Here is a 12,359-nt window from a genome sequence, read left to right as displayed (position 1 = left end):
GAAGCAAGTTCTGTAATTCTAACTGGCATCTACATCTGACTAGCACATGGTTCCAATACAGTACTCAAATAGGACCGAAACACTGTAGTATTAAAAGGCTTTATTATTTCTGTCTTTTGCCTCAGTTTCCCCAGCTGCCTCTTCAAGGTCTGTGCAGCTGCACTTCATTAGCATCAAACCTAAAGATAGACAACACTACACACAATATCAAGATGAACTTTATTTAACTTCAGAAAAGGTCAGAATTCAGAAACCTACCTACTTGACCACTTTAAAGAAAAATGCTGTTGAGCAAACATTCCACCCGACAATAAAATCTAAAGCTCTCCAGAAAGACAGTATCAAGACAGTATCAATAAAATGCAGGCATTCACAGAAGATGCAGGGCCTCTCTTCAGTTCATCGTGAGAAGGGTTATAAGGCTGTACCTTCTTTTATCCCACCCACTGGAATATACCTTTTTATTACAGAAGAATGAAATACACTTATATTTCCTGGAAGGTGGTTCAAATCTAATGAGGATGGCCACTATACTGCTGTAGTGCAACATTTTAGTCATTGTATGCTCTCTCAGGTTGGTTCTTTGGGGACACAAGTTCAAAAGCCATTCTCTGCCAGGCTGGGAGTCTAGGTTCATTGATTTCAATAAGTCTACTATGAATATACCACATTTTAAGTAAGTGCCCACAGCTCAGAGCCGAGATAGAGCCATGTACATCATGAGAACCAGGCCCTCTGCTATACAGTGCTGGCAGCTGGAAATTGCCTCTTGAACTAAAGGCAGATTGCTGTTGACACTAGAGAAGCATTCCTTCAAGTCTGGTTCAATTTGCCATGAGATGCACAGCAAAAGGAAGTGTCAGTCAATGGAGCCTAGTTTCCCTATGCACTCAGCACCTATTTGGTTAGTCTTTATTACTTCTTTATGACACAAAAAATGAAAAACAAAAAAGGGATAACTGATGTGTAAAAGCACTTCAAACAAAACTCAGCTTTACAACTGGCAGTCCTAAAAGCTGGCTATTCATTAACGCTTCTTACTGAGCTTCAGGCCTCCAGCAGTGTAGGATACTGGAAATGGGTGCCAGATTTATTTAGTGGCTGTCTTTAATGTTAACAGTTGTTCTGTAGCTCAGTGCAGAACTTTGATGTTAAGTCTCTGAAGGTCTAGGTCTGGCTTATGTCAAGTCAATTATAGTTGTAGAATTGTTCCCTTAAAATGACTTAAAGGGGGGAAAACCCATAAGTAAAAATGAGTTCTGCATTATCTATTACTAAGAACTGAATGGATGGGCCATACTAGTAGAAAAGGAATTGTCTTGGAGCCATGTTGCACAGAGCAAAGAGCAACAAAGGAAACAAAGTCTTCAATGCAATGTTATTTAATAAAAAATAGTTTTGGTAGAATGTCAGGGTATACAATTAATTAATCAAAATCTGAAATACCTTATTTAATAACTGGTCATTTTGTTGGTGAACAGGGTTTTAACTTACTTAGGTATTTTAGATATTTCTCAAATGATTATATTGAATCTCCATAGGTTCATGAAGGAGGTTTTCAGTGATTTGGAACAATGGGCATCACAATGGGGTAAGATTAATATGCTTAAGATTAATATATTGTCATGAATAATATATACAGATGTGCAATATCCTGTCCTTTTACAAAAGCCTGACAGTCAGATTTTCAAAATACCTTGTTGTTCCCATTATAAGTATTAAAACATCAGTATTTCATCCCACTAGATAGTTATCTCTACATCTACATGTAGATCTACATCTAAGATTTGAATCTGGGTATTCTAGTGCCAAAATCCTATCCAAATATTTTGAACAGCTGGGACCCTATAATCCAGATGGAGAAAACTTGTTGCCCTCATAATGTTCATAGAATCACAGAACTGTAGACTTGAAAGGGACCCTGAGGATCATCTAGTCCAACCCCCTGCAATGCAGGGATATGTAGCTGTCCCATACAGGGATTGAGCCTGCAACCTTAGCATTATCAGTACCACGCTCTAACTGAGCTATCCAGGCAGGCAGGATGACTCCAGTTCCTATCAGGCTCAGACAGCATGGTCAATGATCAGAAGATAAAGTCCAGAAGATAAAGTCCAACAACATCCAAGGGCCACAGGATTCCTATGGCTACACCTGAACATATTTAATATAGATGTAAACCTCAGGTGGATACCATCTGAAAGGCTCGTATCAACTTAAATTCAATGTAAGATTCATCTACCGATGGTCACTGTACAGTATCTGAAATGTGAACCGATAGTAGTTTACTATTATTAATATTAGTTGTATTTTAGAATTATTAACCTATTTAGTACAAAGATAAGCTGCTCAAATAAGCCATTTTCAGCGCTCTATACATGCACCAAATTTCTGCCTTCTAACCAATCCCTCAAACTGTTTTTTAAATTTTAAAGTTCAAATAGGAGGCATGGGAATCAGTAGACGCAAATAGAGTAGACCTAGAGAGGAGGCAAAAACATGCATATGCATTGGTATCATTTCCTCTCTAAAATATTTTCCTTTGGAAGCATTTTTGGGTTGTGGAATATTTAGAGACACACTTCTGCTTTTGCAGTGGGGCAACCTTCTGCAAGGGAAACTTAAAAGAGGATGTCGTTGTTCACCCCTCTGCATCCTTACAATAGTGTTTCAGGGTTTAAAAAGTACAGTAAGATTTTACTTTTACTTTTGCAGGGAGGCAACTAAGAACAAATTTGGCACCTTGGTAGTTAACTAAGTTAACAATCTGATCTCCCACTGCCATGGCAGATCATTTGTGAGAAAGCAACTTTAATCCTGTTGATGCAATTTGTCAATAAGAGTTTTATCCTCTTCCTAATAATGTATTATATGAGTACACGTATGAGATAATGAATTCAAGCATTCATGCCCACTCTGTATGGTCAAACTATCCTTTTTGCTAGCTTCTCTTCCCAGCCAACTGTCACCTCCCTACAATTCAGATCTTCAAGGCTCATGATTTAATATCTAGTCTTTCAATCAACCCTCAACCCTGCAGTCCATTATGCTGCTGAAAGAAAATACTATACATACACCAGCTCTACATAGTCAGAGAAAGCAGGTGCACTGAAAGAAACACTAGCAGAGCAAAGTGTCAAGATTCATTTGAAGCAAACAAGTCAAACCACGGGGAAAGACCAGCAAAAGGAAAATCAGCGTGGTGGCTCAATTAGCTCTAGAAGAACCTTCCTACACATCTCCTAATACGGCAGTCAGAGCATGAGGAAAACCTGTTTTTCCCTTTCTGTATACTTTACCCTGCTGCATGAACAGCAATAACTTCATGCAAACGCCAACTGTCTGAGAGACTGACTCACATGCAGAGAGCTAAGAAGAATGCTGAAAGTTGTACGAAGACTGAATCACCTTAGAATATACATGCAATTGATTTCTATTACACGTTTATTTTGTGAAGATGCAAAGTTATCTCAACGGGCATACTAATTACCTAAGTGAACAAGCTTCGGTCTCGCATACAAAAAAAAAAGCCTTTCATGGGTCTTGAGGCATACTTTTTCGAAATGAACTAGTGCTTGTATAAGACAAAACTAGTGAAAGGTGTGTAGGTGATGGAAGCCTGATTAACTTGTTTACTGTTTCAGTACAACAAGAGTTCTCCAGAGTATGAAGGAGTGATTTAATTGCTTAACAATAGATCCTAATAAGCAGTTTAATTGACAGATGAGGAAAATTGCCCAATTAAGCAATCAAGTGTACAGAAAGGAGCCTCTCTCTCTATATGGAGCCTTTACATGCCTGTCGCCCAGTGTTTCTCAAACTGGGGTTGCAGAAAAGGGATGAGTGAGGTCACAAATCCCTTCCAGACACCTAAAGAGCCACAAAGGAGAACAAAAGTGAGAGTGGGGAAGCTGGATGAGAGATGTGAAGCACAGCAAAAGTGGGTTCAAGTGAAGAAGTAGTGCAAGAGATGGGAAAGCTAAGCAGGTATCCCCGTGGATGATAAATAAAATAGAAGATCTTTGCTTAGCCATTAATACATGAGCCCCTGACATAAGGAATGGCACTAGGAAAGGTGCATTAGAACCTTAAACAAAATCTTTAAAGTTGCCATTGACCCCATAGTTTCTCAGGAAGTTAATCTTTAACCAAAATTACGGTACCTTAAAGTGTTCTTTGTGACTCCAAATGCATGAAAATGCTCTGCAATTACTTATACATTTTTCTCAAAATGATCCACTTAGACATTAAGTATTAAGACACGCATCGTAAAATAGGTATTCAGCATTATGTTTAGTTACAGCTAAGATGTACTGCAGAGCTGTTACTAAATTTAAATATGTAGCTACTTCCCAGTTTTCTTCTTTGGCAGCACAGTAAGTTACAATCATAAGAGCATCTAACAGGCTTTTATGTTGTGGTAAATACCAAGATAATTTTCAGTGTACCAGATCACAATTAATTGTCTGCCACTAATAATGCAGACTCACTAAAGTCAGCTTGCTTTAAAATCAATGTGAAATCTAAACAAGGAATAGAGACAAGGGGAAATTCACCAGTTTCTCTGGCTCATTATTCAGGTAGCAAATGAATTCCCATAAATGCTAACCCAGTTCCCTACACTTTGCTGACTGCTGATATGTAAAGAAACGTCTGGAATTTTTGATAGCACACATTCATTGCAGCTGCTTTAGATTATTATATCATCTTCCTACTATTTCTCACCTACTATACGATGCAGTAGTGTTAATATCAGACTTGCATTTGTATGAAGTCTCTGCTGGTCATGGCAACACAAGTATGAAATGTTTCTATGTGCCATTAAGTAATCGGAAATGGCAAGAATGTTCAAATTGACTCATGCTACTTTTTTATTAAAAAAGAAAAGAAATAAGAGTGATTCAGGAAAACTCACAAAGAATTTGTGTTCAGAAGATTTTAATACTTTCTTACAAACAGGAACTCTTGACACTTAAAATAATGCCAGCTAGAACTATGGATATCTCAACTTCATCAGTATCTCTCACAAAAAGGCTATTTTCTGGACCTTTAAAGTACTATATGTCATAATATTCCATCAGCCCTTTACAGATAAGACAGATGTCCAAACTTCAAAATGCTAGCAAATATTGTGAAATATAAGAAGCACACAGCAGTTTAACAAGCTGTTCAGGTTTTGCCTCATTTTCATTTCAAAGCCTATGCCCTCCTAGTAAAAATATTCAGCAAATGCAGTTCCTGTTGACTGTGAAGAGATAGGAAGCAAATTCAAGTGATTTACTTATAATCCCTGAATCAGTAAATATAGCAAGATGAGAAGACCCTGCATAACTATACTTTGCCAAGGCTTTATTTCACACGGACACCTTCAGAAGAGAAACAAATCACACAGAAAGACTCAAGTGGGGAAAGGCACAAGGAATCTGTGAACATAATCAGCCCTTAGCAAGTTACAATATAACACAGAAATGAAAAGCTCTTTGCTTACTCTGAGTGTCTTTGCAATCGGGGAAGGAGACGAAGGGGGAGAATCAGACTGAGACTTTCTGTTTCGAGTAAACTCCTTACTCCTGGTATACAAGGACGACATGGTCCATTCAGGGTGGAGGCAAGGCAACAGGTCACCTCTCAGTAGCAACAAGATCCAACTCTTCACCTCTGTCTCACTATGTGCAGCTGGGTGGTGCCTTCTAAAGCAAGAAGAAACTAGTTTGACAATTATAGTATTTTAGCCAGTGTTCAAAGTTACAAGTTTCTAGGCACCAGGCTGACGACTGCAGAAACAAATGTCACAGTGGGCTGTTCTCCATAATGCTTTAATCATGACAAGACAGACCCCCAGGAGCTTCTGCTGGCAGAGGACAGTGCTAGAGCATGTCACTGTCAGGTCTGAAACCTGCCTTCAGGTCTTCCAAAAGATTTTCTGCTATTCAGAGCTTTCACACAGCAAAGCCAGACTATTTCCAAACAACCGATGATGGCACGAAATCCGGTAACAAAATTGGCAAAAGCCTAAAGATTACTAGTTTATCCAGCTAGGAAGACGCCTTAGCAGAAAAGTTTTTTAAATCCACAGCCTTGTCGAGGCAGATTTCTGTTGCTGGAGCAGGGCTGCATCATTCGGGAGAAAGTACAAATAAGGAACAAATGCTGCTGCAGAAAGGGGCAGTCCAGATGAAACTGTGTTTTGTTCCATGCTCCAAGTTAGGAACGCCTTCACACACTTCTATCTACCCTCCCCTCTTGCTATTTTCTGACATTCCAAATCCTTACTTGCTCAGTGAGGAATGCTGGAGGGAGGCCAAAGGCATAGATTCACTTTCAACTTGGGATTTGGGCTGCTACTTGTAGGAGAAAGAAAGCTGAAAGTTCCTCAAGCCCAGATGGCTTCGAAGGATGAGGTCAGAGCACAATTCAGTCAGCTTGCTTGCAAGGTCTAAGTTCCAGCCACTAGTTTTTCTAGCATGTTTGGGTGATTTAGGGCTTCTTCTTTAACAAGGTGGTTTTCTTTTGTTTTTCACATTTTATGCCACTGCCAGGCAGTCAAAATTTGTGGAGAAGAAAGTTAAAAATCTCTTAAAAGTTTGAATTCTAAGTACAAATGAACATGTTGCTAGATAGGTGTGCCCAAGCAAACTCTAATTTCCTTTTAACTCTATCATACATTGGGTTCACTTGTGCTGAATGTATAGCTAGTATTACCTGATGGGAACAAGTACACTGAAAGCTAATTAGTACAAGCTGTAAAGCTAATGCTAAATTGGTTTGGGTGTGATACATTTTGTATCTCATACACAATCTATGCACTATTCTTTGGGATTCCAACAGCATTCAAAAGCAAACCTAAAATAAAGTTTGCCTTTAGCAAATTAGCACTCAAGAATACCAGGGATAATTATTTTGTTCTCAGAACACTTGAATAATCTCCAAGTCAAAATACAATTGAGAATGAGAAAATATCACTTAGCATTATAATGACTGTGCTTAACAAATATTCATACAGGTACTTAACTGGGAAAATATGCAAGAGGGATGTTGGCTAACAATGATAACTTACTGTGTATTCTTCCGAGTATAAATGCCTGGCTCTGCGTTACAGAATTATGTAAAATCTAATTTATGTGATTAGTTAAGGGACTGAAATTTAGGTTCAAGTTCAAGTTCCACAGTAAGGTAGGAATAAATATGTTTAGGCAAAACCTTTTATTACACTGCAGCTGAAGGAGGTGTGTGTGAAAAGAGTAATCAAATAACTGATAAGATTTAGTTTTGCCAAACCTGATTAAGAAACTAGTAGAGCAACTATCATATTCAAGTACAATTTCTACGAATTAGCAAGTCAGCTGAAGATACAAAAGGGAACAGCAGAAGCTTTAAATCCTATTTTCTTAGGCAAAGCTTCTTGCAATGAGTTAGAATATAAGAATAAGCACACACATTACTTTTAGTCTCTTATACATATGAAGCAACTCTTTGCTGCCAATATGCCTATTTGCATAATTGGCCCATATCTCAAAACAACCTTAATTCATGTTTTTAAATATCTTGCACTTCTGCTTTTTCTTCCATGATTGCTTGTGTTCCCAAACAAAATTATTCAAGTAGCCTACCTCATGACAAGAGAGGTCGTATCAGAATACAAAAGAACTTGAAGGTAGCCCAGCTTGACATCAAAGTGGAGTTAAGGATCTCCAAATTCCACACACCACTTCTTTTTTCTAACATTATGTCAATATACCAAGAACAATGGAGTGATTCATAATCAGCAGTGGCTAGACTCTGCTAGAAAGAGCTGGGGCGGGGTAGGGGGGAGGAGAGCTGTGTGTTTAAAGACAAAGTACAGCTAATAGATAGCATAATTTAGAACACACTGAACCTTTAATGTCAGTGTTCAGTTTTAGGCTGCTGCATGTTGTCAATTAAAGTCCAAACCTTTTGAGCAGTTGATATTTTAAACAGAAAGGAACTTAAAACAACGTAGACAAAAAGGAACTGAAATCAGTCTAGAGCTTCTTAAACTTTGTGAAATCAGTATCACCCATAAAACTTACTAGACCACCCTTCTCACTAATTTCACTGGTTACAACCCAACTACTACAAACCTAAACCTTTCCCCAATGTATCAGCCTACCCATAGTTATGAACTGTGTGATGTTGACTGCTACTCTTCCACAGTAGCAGCTTTACCACCACTTGAAGTAACTGAGCCAACAACACTCACAATTCCATGTGCTTCCTTTCAGTGATCCGAGTAGGAATGCCAAATCACTAGGAGGAACATCAACATTGTGACTGTGTATAATCTTATTACTAATAAGGCCTCAAACACTGGTTATGTCTCATTCACCAGTCCCAGTGCCCAAGCCTACAGAAGGTACTTCCTGCAAACTTCAATAGCCACACATTAGTCCTGAAAGAACATAATATGGGTGGCATAACTTAGACAGAAGACATGAAGCTTTTAAAAAGTGGATTCATCAGAGGCATTGCTAAATTATTATTATAACCCACTTTTTGACAAGAGTCCTCAAAGAAGAGCCCAACTAAAGACGGCAAGCTATCTGAAACTTACCTTGAAATAACTTAGAGCTGATTTAAGGTCTTCTGGGGGGAAAGATCCGACTATATTTTATAATATCTGAGAGGCTCAGAAAGATTACTTCCAGAAAGATTCCATCTGCAATTGTATCAGAACCTGGAGGGGAGGGCGGGAAACAAAATCCCTTTCCTTTTCTATAACTTGTTACTCACCTCTGCCGCTGCTTAAAAAGACGAGAGGGGCGTGTGCTGGGAATCACAGAATGGTGGGGAGGGTAGAACAGATAGGCATGTAGAGCTAGGGATTTTAATCCGAGCCAGTGAAAAATTTCATCAGGGCTCTTCTATCATGACAAGGTCATATTAAAGTAGCTATGGTGGGCTTTTAGATGTTCCCACAGCTGCACTCAGAAACTTCACCAGCATCCCTGCTCACAACATTTATGAACTATAACAGGAGCAGGCATGTGATAGATTTTTGCCACCCCTCCTTCCTCTCATGATTCCCCCCCCCCCCAAATAGTTGTGTCTTATATTACCAGTGGGAGAAAGGGGCAAGGAAGACTGCTTATAATTCTGCTTTTAAGCTATTAAGTCAAGAAGCCTAAACCATGTGTATAAGATGTGTTAATGCTGGTTATTCCACCTGACAATCAATCATTTTCTTCTTGATGTCCAAAGTGTCAGCTAAACTAACTATGGGATATGAGCTACCTCACACTCACAACTTCCTTCCCCATAGCTTTAAAATAGGTAAAGGTAAAGGGGCCCCTGACCATTAGGTCCAGTCATGACCGACTCTGGGGTTGCAACGCTCATCTCGCTTTATTGGCCGAGGGAGCTAGCATACAGCTTCCGGGTCATGTGGACAGCATGACTAAGCCACTTCTGGCGAACCAGAGCAGCGCACGGAAATGCCATTTACCTTCCCGCCGGAGCGGTACCTATTTATCTACTTGCACTTTGATGTGCTTTTGAACTGCTAGGTTGGCAGGAGCAGGGACCGAGCAACGGGAGCTCACCCCGGCACAGGGATTTGAACTGCTGACCTTCTGATCTGCAAGTCCTAGGCTCTGTGGTTTAACCCACAGCGCCACCCGCGTCCCACAGCTTTAAAATACATCATCCTAAAAAAGCATATTCCCCATTGTCTGTTTCCAATGCAATAACTCTCTAACTCTCTAGCTGATTCCCTTCATTCTAGTGCCCATCTATCCAGTTGGAAGGGTGGAGTGCAAGTAATAAATTATTATTATTATTATTATTATTATTATTATTATTATTATTATCAGCAGCATCTCTATTAAAATTTAACATGGAAGGTGGTAGATTTAGTAACAAAGTCTTTCTATTCTGTTTTTTCTCCCCATTACCTAAACAATCTACATGCTTGCATACTGTGTCAAGATTAGTTATGTGCTAGATCCTTATAGCCTCTGGGTTGTGAATATATAACCCTTCCCCTCTAATTCTATGGGGTTATTTTCATCTCTTTGTAATCTCTTTCCCTGAATCTGAACTTATAGCTTAAATTTAGAGAGTGCTCTTACTTATATTCCCCAAATGAAACACTGGTTCTTCTCTGTGATCCATGCAGGATAATTGAAGTTAAAATAGCTTATGTACCACAGTTCAGGGGTCACCAACACACCACTTACAGGCACCAGTGTGCCAGCCTACACCTCCTACGGTACTCACAACAGGTCTCAAGAAATATCCCGTAAAAATTCACAATGCACCAGACTCCTGCTCAGTTTCTCTTTGCACTGGCTTGATGTCAGCTACACTGAACAAGCCCCTTTAAACATGCCCGCATTTCATTAGACACCATGATCAATACCACCCATTCTGAACAGAGGAAAGGTAAAAAGGGCATCTCTCTGTGAGTGTAATGGTAGCTGATGTAGTCTCTTCTCCACTGATTTGCTATGGGGAGCCTGCATATCTTGTGGTGCTTTCTCTCTCTCTTTTTCTTTTAGATGGGACAGTCATTATGTGCTCTAACTCTGGTAAGCAGCTTTTTCAAAATTCTATGGCACTTTATCAAAATTCCAAGTATGCCCACTGGCCCCCCAAAATTGGCAACCCTGTTATTGTTCATCACATGGTACTACAAGGTATTCCACACTATGTAGATTGTGTAAGAGTTTCAGAATGCTATCCTATACGCAAACATTTCAAGTCAATGCAGAGAAAGTACTTTTAGTATTGCTTCTTACTTTTAAATAAAATGACAGTAAAGTGCTAGATAGCCCTGTGCAAATATTTCATCAAATCTCAGACTGCCTCAATCACAGGAAAACCCTTATGACAAGAAACATTGCATGATCTGAACTGACTTGTTCCTATACTTGGGCCTCAGCTGGAACAAAGGTCTGCGACGTGCATTTTGATTACAAATGCAAACAACACTGTCAAAATATTTGGTAGTTTTCACAAAAAGTAACTACTTATTTTAAAAACATTCTGTGGCAGAAGTTCAGGGATGAAGGTGGATGTTTAGGCAGCTCAGACGGCACCATTCATTCAGAAAGGGAGGCTATCAGCAGGCTTGTGGGGGAATTCCAAAGAGGGCTGAGCATGCTCAGTGGCCACAAAATGATGGCCGGCTGATGGAGGAAAGAAAAAACAGGAACTAAAGGAAGCAGGAGAATGGAATGGAGTACTGCATTCTGAAAGAGGTCGTGGCTGATTGGAACCCTCAACAGGATCACTCCACAGTGCAGCGCTATGTGGCAGGTCCCACATGTAATCTATCATTCTGCTTTACTGTTGTAAGCACAAGCCTGATTATGACAGGGATAATGTCTTTGATTCTAATGTATGACGGCAAGCTCATGTCCTGTAAGAGAGACTGCAAAACATTTTTTGGAGGGGGAATTGGCACTAGGCTGAGATATAAACATGATGAAAAACACTGCAGTGATTTCCCATAAAAGGAAGACAAGCAAAGCCCTTTGCCTGCAATGTACTGAGTGCTGATTTATTGCCATGTAGTAGGTTCTCAAGTCCTGGAAATAAAGGGATTAGAGTAGAAGATCCCACATAGCAATTAAATACAGAAGAATCCAGCTGTAATTCAGATATCTTTCTTGATCAGCTACTATACAATAAATCATTAAAAGTAATCTCCTTCATCGTTGTTGAATAAAGTACCGGGTCCAAAAGTTCATATGGCCTGCTATAAAGCCAGCTGATCTTCCATATCTAAAAGATAGCCTCAGACCATAGTTCTTGCTCAGTTCATCTATAAAGCTGGTAAGAAAGAAGAAGCAAAAGATGGTAACCCAGAGAACATATTCTCATTCATCTCCAATAAAATCCCTTACTTGGGCGCATGCAGAAGTTTGATCATACTTAAAGACGGCAACTTTTAGAAACAGCCAGTTTCTTTTAAAGGTGAGTGGCTAAAGAGGAACAGAATGTGCATGTAACTAAAAACAGTAATCTGTTTATAGAAATGACTAGCAAAGTGGATACATCCCACAATTTCCTAGGCTTGAGGTCATGAAATAGATTCTACAGAGGGCCAGCACATTACTGCACCCCCACCCCCAAGTTATACACATATATAGCAAATTATAGTAAAAATTGATTTATGGGGGGGACGGGGACTAAAGCCCATGACTATAAAGCATTGGTAGACTGCGAGGAGATTCACCTAAAAACAAATCTATTAAAACAAAAGAACCAAGAATAAAGTAAAGAAAAAAGAGTAAATTTTACAGTATTCATTACTTCAGAAAGAACGAGAATACAAAGCAGGTGCTTCCTATAAGTCAAATACCAGAACACACCATGTTGCTTTAGTAAGAGGGATA

The 12,359-nt window shown here is 39.3% G+C and overlaps 1 protein-coding gene across 13 annotated transcripts in view; it reads right to left on the bottom strand.

The window, feature by feature from the left end:
- The window catches only part of PPP1R12B (protein phosphatase 1 regulatory subunit 12B), a 102,727-nt gene that overhangs the window by 29,616 nt on the left and 60,752 nt on the right, over positions 1-12,359 (bottom strand). Inside the window, exon 1 of one of the 13 annotated variants that reach the window (XM_028734642.2) lies at positions 5,489-5,690. The exons of 11 other annotated variants lie outside the window; for them this stretch is intronic. In XM_028734642.2, coding sequence (XP_028590475.1) covers positions 5,489-5,590 — 102 coding nt within the window. In that variant the 5' untranslated portion in view covers positions 5,591-5,690. Of the gene's footprint in view, positions 1-5,488; positions 5,691-12,359 lie in introns of those variants that run through there. One more of the 13 variants, XM_028734641.2, reaches the window with a different exon arrangement.

The sequence above is a fragment of the Podarcis muralis genome, chromosome 5 (genome assembly GCF_964188315.1).
Source record: "Podarcis muralis chromosome 5, rPodMur119.hap1.1, whole genome shotgun sequence".
Lineage (NCBI taxonomy): Eukaryota > Metazoa > Chordata > Lepidosauria > Squamata > Lacertidae > Podarcis > Podarcis muralis.
This window is presented reverse-complemented; position numbering and strand designations above follow the sequence as displayed.